Source organism: Oreochromis aureus, linkage group 3 (genome assembly GCF_013358895.1).
Source record: "Oreochromis aureus strain Israel breed Guangdong linkage group 3, ZZ_aureus, whole genome shotgun sequence".
NCBI classification, from domain to species: Eukaryota; Metazoa; Chordata; class Actinopteri; order Cichliformes; family Cichlidae; genus Oreochromis; species Oreochromis aureus.
The window spans coordinates 7,390,530-7,405,535 of NC_052944.1; the positions used below are offsets into that span (position 1 = coordinate 7,390,530).

A 15,006-nucleotide genomic window follows, 5' to 3' on the forward strand; every position below is an offset into this window, starting at 1 on the left:
TAGCTGACAGCTGGTAACTGTGCAGGGGCGGGTCTAGCAAAGTTTTGCCAGGGGGGCCAGGTAGGGCATTACCGGGAAAGGGGGGCACAAAGAAATACTTTCTTATTCTCATTTAAAATGTCTGGCTGTTATTAAATAATTATCTGAAGCTTACAACCAAAGTTTTTATCTGATGTAAAATGAATAGAAATCATACATATACCAACAAGACAGTGTACATCACTGTCACAACAGCGTCTGTTTTCATTCAAAGGCTTTATGGCTTTAATATCTGGGGGGCCGGTCTTTAGTCAAAATGCATCCATAGACTCGAGACACAATGCATTTTTGGGACTTTCAGGTGTATGGACCAATGTTTTATCTTCTGATCAAACCAGAAATCTTTAATGAGCAGCTAGATTTGTCTTGCATTAACTGGCTGAGTTAATGCCAGTTAATCCGACATCGAAGCAGCTGGAATCCACAGCTGTGCATGTTCATGGAGCTTGTATTTTCACCTGCTGGACATCACTACCTGACAAGTTTAACTGTCTTCAGAACATTGCAGAGGCCTTATTGACAGTATTTGGCTCTACATATCTGTGTGAGCAGATTTTCTCTCACATCAGTGTCCTCAGGTAGCCGTCTGAATGCTGGACACTCGGAGACCTGTGTCTCTGAGTGGGAGACCAGAGATCACATTAACATGTGTGTCTGTGTATTAACAAACATACCATATTGGCTCAGTTTATTTTTCTTATCATTGTTGTGAGGAGACCATAAATAGCATTTGTATTTTCTGTTGTACAGTTCATTTGCTGTTATGGAGTTCTTGGTATGAATAAAAAGTGTCTTTTTTTTGTTTCAAAATAGCTGATAACTATTTGCTGATAGCCGCCAACATCTGCAAACAAATATAATTCTATAAAGTGGTTCTATATAATGTGTAACTGTTCATATAGAGCGTTATTAAATTTATTGCTAATGCAATCATATGGCGCACTGACTTCTGAGGAAATTTTAAATGGCACTCGCCATCAGAAAGGTTACCTACCCCTGAGTTAGACCCATACGAGCATACAGAGTGGACTAAAGACGTTAGCGTGCTGCCCAGCTTTCATCACGCTCATATTTATAATTATATGGTCCTAAGTGTGACTGCATACACTCATGAAGTGTTTGTTAACTTCAGAGCCCTGCAACAAGCCCAGTTCCAGTTTACCGACGGATGGGTACAGGACACTGACATGTTCCGAGTAACCAGATATGTAGGTGGACACCAGGTTTTATTCTAAGTGAAGGGCAACCCTTCAAAAATGGACAGAGCAGTGGAGTAGCCAAGGCAATAGAACAATATAAAACTCGATTACTAAAATATAATTTATTTACAAAAAAGGGAGAACACACAGTAAAAACATAAAAACAACACTAAAAGTCCAGTGGCGTCAGCCACAGCATTAAAATCCACTAAAATTGGAGTGGGGCAAAGAAAACTCGGCGGCATCCCCGGGCGTCCTGTCTGTCTCTTCGCTTCGGAGTACTTGAAGAGAGAGGGTCAGCGACAGTCACTGTTCTTTCCAGTGAAAGGGATTTCTTGTACCACCGTGTGTTTCGGAACGTACCCCGCAATCCAGGCCATCCTTCACCTCTTTGTGACTTCGGAAACATGACTTGAACAATTTTTCTTCCACAAAGGAATCTGTTAAAAACCGATCGCTTTACCCATCGGCTTCCAGTGGCTGTCATGCGACCGGCTATGGCCATTCTTTGTTTCTCTGTTTATCTCTGTGTAACTGTTGTCTTGTAATAGCCTGTGCGCGCTAGCCACTTGTACCTACAATCCTTTGCGGTTTTACCCCAGAAATTACGTCACATTTTCAATCTCTATACAACTACATTGTCTAAACATACTGTACAGCCATGCAATCCTGACACAACTGTATTCATGAGTCTTTGAAATGCACCAGCAACATTTCAAAGACCAAATGGCCTGACAGTATATGAATACAGACTTAAAGGAATAATGAAAGAAATTTGGCTCTTGAGATAGAGGAAAATCCTGGTTCTCTTTCAAAAGGTCAAACATCCTCACAAACTTTGCCACACCCACCTGGTCAAAGCAGGTGGGTGTGCAGTTACAAAGTCAGGTGCATATCCTCTTCCATTATTATATCTTCTTCACTTATCAGGAGATAACTGGTAAAAATGCTGTTTAATAGGTAACATCATGCTCCATTAAATGAGTAGAAGATGGTGTATCTGAGAACAGGAATGGATAAGACTGCATGATGTTAATTCATCTGAGATATTTTCATCCAAATGTCCCAATACAGCAGACTTGTTACCCAGAGGTTCTGAATTTTTAAGGCAAGGTTGTTGTTTTCCATCTCCTAATACACCTTCTTTCTGACACCATTGCTGACACCACCTGAGATGAATTAGATGCTGCAATGTTGACCAACAGAGGAGGAATTCCACGTGTCGCTAACTATTAACAGGCAATTCAAAAGATGGGCAGCATGCATAATATGGGTTGAGTAAATTTACATGAGAGATTTTAGTAGATTTTTTTTTTTGTTGGGCATTTCAACCAGGTAGTCTTGTAAGAATAACAGTTTTACAAGTGAGCAAGGACCAAAAAATTAGCCTGAACAAGTGGTGACAACACTCACACTCAAGTTCTCAAAAGAGAACTTCTCCTCAGGTATCTCACCTTTTTCATAAAGCCTCTCTCTAGGCCACTGGTCATGTACAATGGCCAAAGAACCTGTGACTGGGCATGCAAATACAAGATCATTAGGACTAAACTCTACTTTCCTGCAAAACTTCTTTGGCTGCCAGTAGGAGCCGAAGCAAACCTTCCTTCTAATTAGCCTTCAGCTCAGTGCAGTAAGCACTGATTTTAAATGCTGATTGAAGTGTACTAAAGAAACAGTCTAGACCGGTGGTTCTCAAACTTTTTACGAGCGTCATATATGGCTCCTGAAGTACCACCCTTATGACCAACATTAAAGTACAGTAGTGTAGGCCTATTTAACGTTATATACAGTTTACATGAGACAATTTGATTTCTTATATGAATGTTATTTATTTTAACTGTCATAAACAGGATGTGACAAGTGATAATAATAACTGTACTGCATTAAAACATTCATAGCAGGTGGGATATCCAAGCTTTAAGTGATGACGTGATGAAACCTGCTTCTGGGTCCAAACTATTCTGATTTTATTAAGGCTGTTGTGTTTTTAACATGTTTCAATGCTTTGTATCTTGTTCTATTTAATCTGAACAAGCCCCTAAAAAAGTCAGTGATCACTGTCGGCCTCTCTCGGTTTTTATCATCACTATTCATTTTAAAGCTCAGTTTTTAAAACCTGACGATGTAACTACAGCCCAGCCCAGGGGTGGGCAATCTCAGTCCACGAGGGCCGGTGTCCCTGCAGGTTTTAGATCTCACCTTGGGTCAACACACCTGAATCACATGATTAGTTCGTTACCAGGCCTCTGGAGAACTTCAGGACATGTTGAGGAGCTAATTTAGCCATTTAAATCAGCTGTGTTGGTTCGAAGACACATCTAAAACCTGCAGGGACACCGGCCCTCGTGGACTGAGATTGCCCACCCCTGGCCCAGCCCATGCAGCAGTATATAAATGACTAACCGTATATTGCAGTTGATCTCCCGACTGAAGTTTGGTCCGTTTACAGCATCCTGCCATGCAACTGCATGGGGAACCGTCACGTTAACTTTCATCCTCCAGCTTCACTGTGTTTATGTTATGCTAACCATAGCTGTGTAGCTAGCCACCACGTAGCACATCATTATATACCAGCTAGCCCAACTTCAGTAACCCTACAAACACCACTGCTGTTTAGTTTCTTGTCTTCATTTATATCAGAAGTGATAGCAGAGCTGTAGGTTTTAATTTTTGCTGTGGTGGTTAAGCTGCCAGATTTTTGTCTTCACAACCCTCCTTTGTGGTTTGTGCACGTCGAAGATCAGTTTGCTCTTCGTGGCGTTTCAGCCGAACACGAAATACCATCATGTGATGGCCTTGCTGTATCCACTGTCCATTCGCTGTGTGATGACCTTCCTCTGGGAGCCCCCCCACCCAAGGGAAATATACCGCTCTCAAGGCACTGCTGCTGCAGCGCTGCTTCCTCTCCAACACAGAGCGGGCTGAGAAACTCCTCTCTTTCTCATGCCTGGGTGATGGTACCATTCTCGAGCTCATGGAGAGCACGCTGTCCTTGCTAGGAACAGATGACAGCGGATTCCTCTTCACTCACCTCTTCCGCTGACAGTTGCCAGCTCCAGTGCGAGTTGGCCTCAAAAACTCCCTGCTGCTGGCCATGGAGGATTACCACTCAGATTCTCCTGGCTACTAGGAGCTTCGGCATCCAGGCGATAGTACCCAAATGACTAACGGCATCTCCTGCGCCCCAACAGATTCTCCCAGAGGCCAACGACTCATCGTGCTGTGATCCCACTCATTGCTGAGATCACGGCACGGCGGCACCGTGGAAAAGGGCTGTGTTTTTACCATCAGCGTTTTGGCACTGCAGCATGGTGCTGCAGTGTTGCCAACTCCTCAGTAAGGAAAATCACCATTGGCTGTCCTAAAAGTCACTAGAAGTCACTAAATGACATCATCGCCTAATTTGCATAATTGGTCATGCTTATGTAATTGTAACCTATGTTGTAGGAAAGAGAAATTGCATCGTGGAAGAGACATAAAGTGAGTAAACAACACCCTAAATGCATTTAGAGTATATTTAGAACTACAAATTAAATTTCTTTTAGCATTTATTGTTTGTTTTTTTTAATGTCACATTTCCAACCTACATCCTTTATCCGGTCTTGGGACCGGCAAACGTGACCAAAAATAGGCACTCTGGCGGAGTTAACGTTTGTTTGTGTGTGTGTGTTTTTAAGTAGTTTTAAACGTTGTGATCCACAAAAAGTAAGAGTAAAAGAAGAACTGACTGCGTTGTAGTCAGGGCAGGAGCAGCAGCTTCACTCATGCGCGATTTATTTGCAGTTTGGACGCATAGATGTGACCATCTCCTGCTCTGACAGCAGCTGTGGGAGACTCCTACGTGAGGACTATATGCCGCCTGTGAGCCCCAAGATTGATATTTGCTTCCACGTCAAAAAGTCGTCATAAGTCTCCGATAACACCAGCAAAAGTCGCCAGATTTGTCACTAGTCGCTTTTTTAGAATAAAAAAGTCGCTAAGGGGGTCTGAAAACTCGCTAAATATAGCTCCAAAGTCGGTAAGTTGGCAACACTGCAGCACTGTTTTAAGGCACAGGGAAACAAGCCCGCCAGCACTCTGTAGCGGCCATGACCACTGGCGATACGGAGAGGCTGCTCTTCATAGAGGACTCGCTCGGGGAGATGTTTTCTGGTTGACTCCGGCTCCCAGAAGAGCGGGAACTCTCGTGTCATCTTTGCATACCTCCAAAATGGTATATTATTTAATCTTAAAAATTTGGGGGAGATTTCCCACTTACCACTACAGGGAGCCCAAGTACCACCAGTGGTATGTGTACCACAGTTTGAGAACCACTGGTCTAGACATAAAATTAAAGCCTCGATCACTCTAAAATCTGAACACAGAAATTAATTGGCTAGGCCCTTTAGATCTGCCTTAGCAGAGATTGAATGTAATGGATAAGCGGCTGGATATCTGGCTGCTTGACACATTACAGTCAATAAATACAGACAACCAGATTTTAAAGGAGGAAGAGGACTCATACAGTCGATGTCCAAAAGTTGATTCTGTTCATCTGGACGTAGAGTTGTCAATGGGAGAAATGTCACAGCACCAGCTGCTTAATGAGCGGGTGGGGCAAACAAATTTTACCATTGACGTGCTAAAATCTCAAGAGGAGCGGATCCGACAGAGACTTACGATGCTTCTAGATGAGAGTACTCTTAAAAAGGTGGTTGACTTCACTGAGAAGGCTCGTCTAGCACAGCAGAAAAAGTCTAAGACCAGGCAAAAAAGGAGGTTTGACTTACTTGTGGTACGTCGGAAACAACAGCAAAATACGGAGAGTGTACTCAACGGCCAGAAGAGACAAGGATGCAACACCGAGGATATGGACAAGTGGGTGAAGAATTTGTCTGACAGACAGCTCACCCAAACAGAGAAAAACATCCTTGCTAAAGGGTTGAATTTTGCTGTCACACAGAGACAAATCCCTCTAGTGCAGGGGTAGGCAACCTTTCTGATGGCGAGTGCCATTTAAAATTTCCTCAGAAGTCAGTTATTAAATTTATTGCTAATGCAATCATATGGCACATATGATTGCATTAGCAATAAATTTAATAACGCTCTATATGAACAGTTACACATTATATAGAACCACTTTATAGAATTATATTTGTTTGCAGATGTTGGCGGCTATCAGCGAATAGTTATCAGCTATTTTGAAACAAAAAAAAGACACTTTTTATTCATACCAAGAACTCCATAACAGCAAATGAACTGTACAACAGAAAATACAAATGCTATTTATGGTCTCCTCACAACAATGATAAGAAAAATAAACTGGGCCAATATGGTATGTTTGTTAATACACAGACACACATGTTAATGTGATCTCTGGTCTCCACTCAGAGACACAGGTCTCCGAGTGTCCAGCATTCAGACGGCTACCTGAGGACACTGATGTGAGAGAAAATCTGCTCACACAGATATGTAAAAAGCCAAATACTGTCAATAAGGCCTCTGCAATGTTCTGAAGACAGTTAAACTTGTCAGGTAGTGATGTCCAGCAGGTGAAAATACAAGCTCCATGAACATGCACAGCTGTGGATTCCAGCTGCTTCGATGTCGCATTAACTGGCATTAACTCAGCCAGTTAATGCAAGACAAATCTAGCTGCTCATTAAAGATTTCTGGTTTGATCAGAAGATAAAACATTGGTCCATACACCTGAAAGTCCCAAAATGCATTGTGTCTCGAGTCTATGGATGCATTTTGACTAAAGACCGCCCCCAGATATTAAAGCCATAAAGCCTTTGAATGAAAACAGACGCTGTTGTGACAGTGATGTACACTGTCTTGTTGGTATATGTATGATTTCTATTCATTTTACGTCAGATAAAAACTTTGGTTGTAAGCTTCAGATAATTATTTAATAACAGCCAGACATTTTAAATGAGAATAAGAAAGTATTTCTTTGTGCCCCCTTTCCGTAATGCCCTACCTGGCCCCCCTGGCAAAACTTTGCTAGATCCGCCCCTGCACAGTTACCAGCTGTCAGCTACGTAGAAAAGGATCCTGGTGTTATTTGTCTCTGAGAAACAGTTCATAACTTCCCTTCAACTCATTCATGTTACCTAAAAGATAAACCTGTTTCTCCATCACCTGTTCAGCTCTGATGATTCAGTAAGGACATCTCCTGGTTTCATCTTCATGTTTCCCTCTCACCACATATCCAAACCGATATCATGACAAACAGCTTTTACAGCTGTGGCTCCAGCAAACATCAGCTGATACTAGAAATTAATATTAAATAAATTCTAACAACAGCTGACCAAGCTTAAACGTGCTGCTGTTGTTTAGTGCGACATCCGGCAGTTTCCTCTTTCTGGCGCAAAGTGGGCGATAAACAAACAAGAGAGAAAAGCTGATCAGCTGATCATTGATCAGTTTCATGATTGAAGTAGCAACAGGAGAGGGAGGGAAGAGAATGAGAGAAGAAGAAGATGCAGCTGTGCAGCAAAGACACAGAATAACTCCAGCTTTGTGTCTTTTTCCATCCTGGCTGAAGTACGGGACAAACTGTGTTCCTTCTCAGCTCAACACGAAACACGTAATAATTTCTCTGAATGCGGGACTATTCCGTTTGTACGGGACGGTTGGCAACTCTACTAACCTTATGAATAAAATAAAGTTCACTATCAGTAACATCATAGCACCCACCGAGCTGTATAGAAACTCCGTCATGCTAGCTAGCATGCAGTACGAGTTATTGTAACTGACTGTAAAAAGTCAGCATAACGAAAATAAACTCCACCTAAACTTGGTTTATATCTGACCCAGATAGACTGCAGGTCATAACTTCTTACCTGAAGTTCAGTTCACCTGACGCTCCGACCGGCGGCTGCCTCGGGTCTCTCCTCCTCCTTCCTCCCCTCTCCCTCATCCACCTGCTGGCCTCCACCACTTGTTAATTTTACTGAATCTGTGGAAGCTCCGCCATAGCCACCACCAAACAACTGAGTTATTTTTACACCCCGACCAACGTCTGGCCAATCCACCACCCCCCCAAAAAAAATCATCGGGCCACCGAGCAAATGCCCAGTATGCCCGATGGCCAGTCCAACTATGGTCGTGCGTGCCATCAGTTAACCCGCGTGCCTAGGGTTGCCGACCCCTGCTCTAGTGGAACTGATCACAGCCACAGAAACAGCAATTCGAAACAACAGTATTGCAGAAGTGGAAGCAGAGCAACTACGGACAAATGTTTCGGTCTGACTCAGGAATGCAAAGCCCCCAGCATCCAACATCAGCATGGAGGAGAGCAAGGCAACTCACATCACTTAGTAATGACAACAACATTATCATCTTTCTTGCAGACAAGGGTAGGTCCACAGTTTTGCTAAACCAGAAAGACTATCATGAGAAAATTTTGTCACTGCTCAGTGACGAAAATACTTATGAGCCCCTGAAACGAGACCCATGAAGTGGATATAAGAAGAAGGTGATAGACTGTCTGAAGCAGTTAGAACCAGACAATGCTATTGACCGGACCTAATACCACAGGCTTTACCCAGGGGAATCTACACCAAGTCTGTATGGTTTACTGAAGATGCATAAACAGATGCACCTTTAAGACTGATTGTTTGTATGATCAACTCAGTCACCTATAACATCTCTAAGTTTCTGGCTTCGATCCTCAACCTGCTGGTAGGCAGCTCTGAACACCACATCCAGAACACCTTGGATTTTCTTGAGGAGGTGAGAGATGTCATTATGGAGGCAGATGAAACCATGGTCTCATACGATGTTACATCTCTCTTCACTTGCATCCCAGTCACGTTGGAGGTAGTTCGTAAGAGATTACAGGATGACACCAACCTCAGCAACAGGACCACTCTCAGCATCGACCAAGTGTGTTTGCTTTTGGAACTGTGTCTTCATTCCACCTATTTCACATACAAGGGTCAGTTCTACAGGCAGACACATGGGTGTGCCATGGGTTCCCCAGTTTCACCCATCGTGGCCAATGTGTACATGGAAGAAGTGGAAAAGAGGGCTTTGCTATCCTACCCTGGAACACCACCAAGTCATTGGTTCAGATATGTGGATGACACCTGGGTTAAAATCAAATCTCAGGACGTACCACAATTCATGGATCACATTAACTCGGTGGACCGACACATCAAATTCATCAGGGAGGATATGAAAAGTGGCAGGTTAGCCTTCTTAGACTGTGAGATTTCCATCAGTAATGGGGGATATCCAAAAGCTGATGTGTACCAGAAACCATCAGGTGTCATCAGGACGCTACAACATAGAGCCAACACCGTCCCCACAGACACAGCGGCCAGGGTGAAAAGGGAAAGACCATCTCTGAATCGAGGAGGGGGCCTAAGGGTACATCTTTCGCCATCTTACTGGACTCATAATTCTGAAGCCCTCTACAGGAAAAGGCAGAGCAGGCTGTACCTGCTGCGGAGACTCAGGCCTTTTGGAGTGAAGGGCCCACTCCTGAATACCTTCTATGACTCTGTGGTGGCCTCAACCATCTTTTATGGTGTGGTCTGCTGGGGTGGCAATATCTCTGCCGGGGACAGGAAGAGACTGAACAGGCTAATCCGCAGGGCCAGCTCTGTTCTAGGATGCCCTCTGGACCCAGTGGAGGTGGTGAGTGACAGGAGAATGGTGTCATCCTTGTTGGACAACATCTCCCACCCCATGCAGGAGACTCTGACAGCACTGAGCAGCTCCTTCAGTGGGAGACTGTGGCACCCACGATGTGGGACGGAGAGATTTCGTGGGTCTTTCCTCCCACTGCTGTCAGACTCCACAACAAAGACTTTTGGAGCTGATCAAACACACACATCCACACATGTGCAATAAGACTAAGTGCAATACTCTTTTTCTGACAAAGTTGTATTTTTACTCAGTTGTATATAACATTTTTATTCTATTTTTATCCTATTGTATGTTGTTAAGGTAAAATATATTTTTTAGTGCTTATTTTCTGATTATTTTTGTCTTATGTAGGCCAGTATATTAAAAAGGCCACTTTTCAGTTATAAAGTGTGTTAAAGGTCATAAAGTGGCAAGCAAGACTGAAATACTGTGCAAGAACAGGAACCTGTGCAGAACAGGAAGTCTTGTGCAGAGCTGCAGAAGAACAGGAGGTACAGAAAAGCAGAACTAGGCAACACACACACACACACACACACACACACATGAAGTAAGAGCAGAGGTAAAAAAAGTTGTTGTGATCGAAACTGTGTAACGTGTAAGTTGTGCCAAAATAACATGAGGAGCTAGGGTGCAGACGTTTTTGCAGTTATAGGGCAGACATGTAGTATTGAAATGGATCAAGTGACGTTTTAGTAGGGGAGGAGCAAGCGGATTATAACATAGCCGATATGCTTGTAATGCTTCAGATCTGCAGAGGGTTAGCCTCGTACACATCCCTTTCCGGGAAGTAATGATTGAATAAAATGATTCTAAATACTTTGACCTTTCTGAGTCTGCGTTTTCTCTTTCCAGTAAAAGAATAAAAAGAACGGGATTTAATAATGTATTATTTTATTTTATTTCATTTTATTGTATATAGCATTTTATTTTATTCTATTCTATTCTGTACAGTTGTGTACAGTATCTTATTCTTATTGTATTCCAGTGTTCTCTTATTTTTGCATTTTTCCTAACTTTGCACTGTCCACTTTCTGCTGTAACAAAACAAATTTCCCACGTGTAGGACTAATAAAGGTTATCTTATCTTGTCAAAGGAGTTTGCAAAGAAAAGCGTCTGGACTTCTTTAAGTTGCTTGAAGACATTTCACCTCTCATCCGAGAAGCTTCTTCAGTTCTAAGGTCAAATGGCCGAGAGTCCCAGATTTAAACCCAGTGGGAGTATCCCCTCAAAGAGGGACAAAGGAGCCCCTGGTGATCCTCTAATCACATGAGCCAAGGTGTGAAAACGGGTGTGGGACCTAATCAGCCAGGGTTTCGGGTGAGCTCATTGTGAAACCTGGCCCCACCTTGTCATGTGAATTCCTGAGGTCAGATGGCCCAGGATGTTAGTGGGCGTTAAGGCGTCTGGGGAGGGAACTCAAAACTGGATTATAGATGGCAGACAGTTGGTGTCATAAACCACCGCCTCTGTTCAAAGATGGTCGCTCACAGTGGACAAAGATGGCCTCTTTCACTCCTCTTTCAAACCATCTGTCCTCTCTGTCCAAAATGTGAACATTGGCATCCTCGAAAGAGTGACCTTTATCCTTAAGATGCAGGTGGACTGCTGAGTCTTGTCCTGTGGAGGTGGCTCTTCTATGTTGTGCCATGCGCTTGTGAAGTGGCTGTTTGGTCTCTCCGATGTAGAGGTCTGGGCATTCCTCGCTGCACTGTACAGCATACACCACGTTGTTAAGTCTGTGTTTTGGAGTTTTGTCTTTCGGGTGAACCAGTTTCTGTCTGAGTGTGTTGCTGGGTCTGAAGTACACTGGGATGTCGTGCTTGGAGAAAACTCTCCTGAGTTTCTCTGATACACCGGCTACATAGGGGATGACAACGTTGTTGCGTCTCTTTCTTATCCTCCCTCGCTGGTGTCTGATCTTCTTTTCTGTGACTCTTTGCTGACTTTATGAACGCCCAGTTAGGATAACCACATGTTTTGAGTGCTTCCTTTACATGTGTGTGTTCCTTCTTTTTCCCTCAGGCTTAGAGGAACATGTTCTGCCCGTGGTGTAGGGTCCTAATTACTCCAAGTTTGTGTTCCAGAGGGTGATGGGAGTCAAAGAGGAGGTACTGGTCCGTGTGTGTGGGCTTCCGGTAAACTTCGATGTTGAGGTTGCCATTCTCTTCAATGTGCACGGCGCAGTCTTATCTTATCTTATCTTATCTTATCTTATCTTATCTTATCTTATCTTATCTTATCTTATCTTAACCTCGTCAGCAAGTACTGCTGTTTCATTTGATGGCTTAATATTTCGCTCGCTGCCTGGAACTAGTTCATATACTTTTAACACTTCTTTTAACACACATCCTTCACTGTTTTATAGAATTTGCACTGTTCTGATTTTAAAGTTGTTCTTGTGCTTTACAGGTTAAAATGTACTGTAGTAACGAAGTACGTTCACCATCAGACCTCTTGAGTCTACAAGCCACTCAAACATACAAAAGAATATATTTGAGTCTTTATTATTAAACTTTGGAAGCAGCTGTAAATTACTATCAATGTCCAATCCAGAACCATCACTTGACTCTGTTGGTATCTATTTACCTTCTGTAAATTTTGCCTTTTCAGTTTTTTCTTTAGTCATCTCCAACTCTTTTTGGTATTTAAGTTTCTCATGGTCCAGCTGTAATGAAAATTCTTTCTGCTGTTCAAATGTTAAGTTTGTGATTGCTGATACAGGTATGTTTGGTAAAGCCTTATCTTTAGTTCAAACCAAAATCCTTGCAATGTTTTAATAATTAAAACATTGAATTCCTGCCTCCAAGTATGCTTCCTGCAGGAAGATTGTGTGGATAGGGTCAATTCAGTAAAAATCTGTCACCAACTTTGACTTATCAAAGGATTATTAGCGAGTTCATTTAACTACATGTGTGTCAGATTTTGTGTGTCACTGTATTATGTTCTGTAGTACAATTATGTGCTTTGGTCTCTGAAATACCCCTGCTATATTCCAGTATCTCATTCACATTGTTTTTGTACACATTGTTTTGTTGATGTAAACAATTATCAATTTTCACACATGAAGAGTGAAAAAAAGTTTATAACAAAAAAGTATTCTGTGTGATCTTGGCCTCAGTCTGTGTCTTTGATTTGCTGTCTGCCACTGATGCTGACACCTACATTTAAAAGGGATTTTTAAAAATTATATATTTTATAATTACTTACCTTTTCCCCTCTCTCTCTCTCTCTCTCTCTCTCTCTCTCACTCAGTGAGCTTTTGGGTCGAGATTTTACAGAGACATACTACACAGAGGATGGGAAACCTGTGACTCTTACTAATCACAATTACACTGTAAGTATAAAGAAACAAGAAGAGGTAGATGCCTAAGAAAATTTCAGTTATATTATTAATCTATTCTGGCTAACTCATCTTAAAGAATCTCCTGATTCAAACATTAACTCCATTTCTGTGCTCTAAACCTGGGTCTCCGTTTGTGAAGTTCATTGTTCCAAAAAGCAGGCAGATCAGTTTCCTGTCTTCATAGAATGATTCCTGAGTCAACACAAGCTCAGCCCACAGATAATCTGTGCAGAAGGCATCAAGAGTAGAAATCAAAGTTGGCCATCAGAAAAAACACTGTGAGGAGGAAATGGTTCTGTTCCTAACGAAGTGACATGTGAACTTGGCTGTGGGTCCAGTATATTAAACTTGATTGAGCCTTTGGGCTATAGAGACGGTTTGGTCTGAATGCCTTGGAACTCGATTTCCCAGCTGTTGGACCTGATGATGCAGAAATCAAAATCAGAATACTTTATTTATCCCTGAGGAAATTATGTGGTTACAGGTGCTCAAAGACAGTAAGAACAGTAACTGAGTGAACTAAATTAAATAATATATTACAAAGTATAATTAATTACAAAAGTATTATTAAGTAATTGATAGTATATATAATTTAAATAGCTCAATTTATAAATATATCAGAAAATTACACAGATTATATATGGTTGACATTGTACTCCAAACTTGTAAACTTTTTTATTTTGTTATTTTGAAACATTTCCTATTATAATAGACTGCAGACATGGTATATACCTCCTCCTCTTTTTAAACCTCTGTTGTCTTGCCGTCTCCTTCCTTTTCCTCTTCTGTTCCATATCTCTGCATCCACGGTGTATTTTTCACCAGATTTCAGCCGGTACGTCGTGGGCCTGGCTGACAACCCAGCCAGCATCAGAGAGATCAGCTGATTCCTAGAGTAAATAACGCATGCAGTGTGTAGCTGCTGCACACGGTCCCATTTCTCAATGAAAGGAACAGTTCTGCAGCAACTAGGAGACCAAAAACTCTTTTAACCCAGATTTTTGAGAGAAATCTATATAAACAAACAAACTCCGGTAAACAGAAAACCTCTATCACCTGTGAGAATCTCCCCCACTCTGGGGTCAAACTTTCCCGTGTGAACTTCCATTTCCTGAGAGACACTCACCAGGCTCCCACCATCTGTTTCCCAGCATGAATAAGGTGTGAATCAAACGCACTAAAACTAAGTGACATCAAAAGCATTTTCATCAATACAATACATTAAAGAGAAATCCCACTACACAGCGCATTCAGTACCATTAGGCTGCCCCTCCTGGGTGATAAGCTGACAGTGATGTGGGTGGATGCCTCTCTTGTTTCCTGGATTGTTGTCTGTGATGACACAGTGTACCGGGCTGTGGTTGACTTCTTTGTCACATGGTGCAAGCAGAATCATCTGCAGGTCAGCATGACAAAGACCAAAAAATTGATTGTGGACTGTGACCCCTGTTTCAATCCAGGGGGTCTTGTGGAGGACTATAAATAGCTCGGAGTACACATAGATAATAACTGGACTGGGTTAAACTGCATTCTACAGGAAGGGCCAGAGTCAACTCTATTTTCTGAGGTGGCTGAGGTCCAGGGACAAAAAATTGGCCTGGGCATTTTGACAAGAGACCAGCTCAGCGTTATAGGAAAAGCCATAAAGCCTAATAAACTTAGACCTACACCATCCTCCCTATTCTGGTATTCTAAACCGTACTTAACGGAAACCAAAAGACTGCTTGGTCGAGTTAACTTCCTGAACAATCTACAACACATGGTGGAGTTCCTGTTTCTCTTTA

At 42.3% G+C, this 15,006-nt stretch overlaps 1 protein-coding gene across 2 annotated transcripts in view; it reads left to right on the forward strand.

Annotated features, from left to right (window-relative positions):
• The window catches only part of adam19a (ADAM metallopeptidase domain 19a), a 107,741-nt gene that overhangs the window by 23,495 nt on the left and 69,240 nt on the right, over positions 1-15,006 (forward strand). For both annotated transcript variants that reach the window (XM_039609279.1, XM_039609278.1), the window contains one exon: positions 13,132-13,213. In XM_039609279.1, coding sequence (XP_039465213.1) covers positions 13,132-13,213 — 82 coding nt within the window. The remainder of the gene's footprint in view (positions 1-13,131; positions 13,214-15,006) is intronic.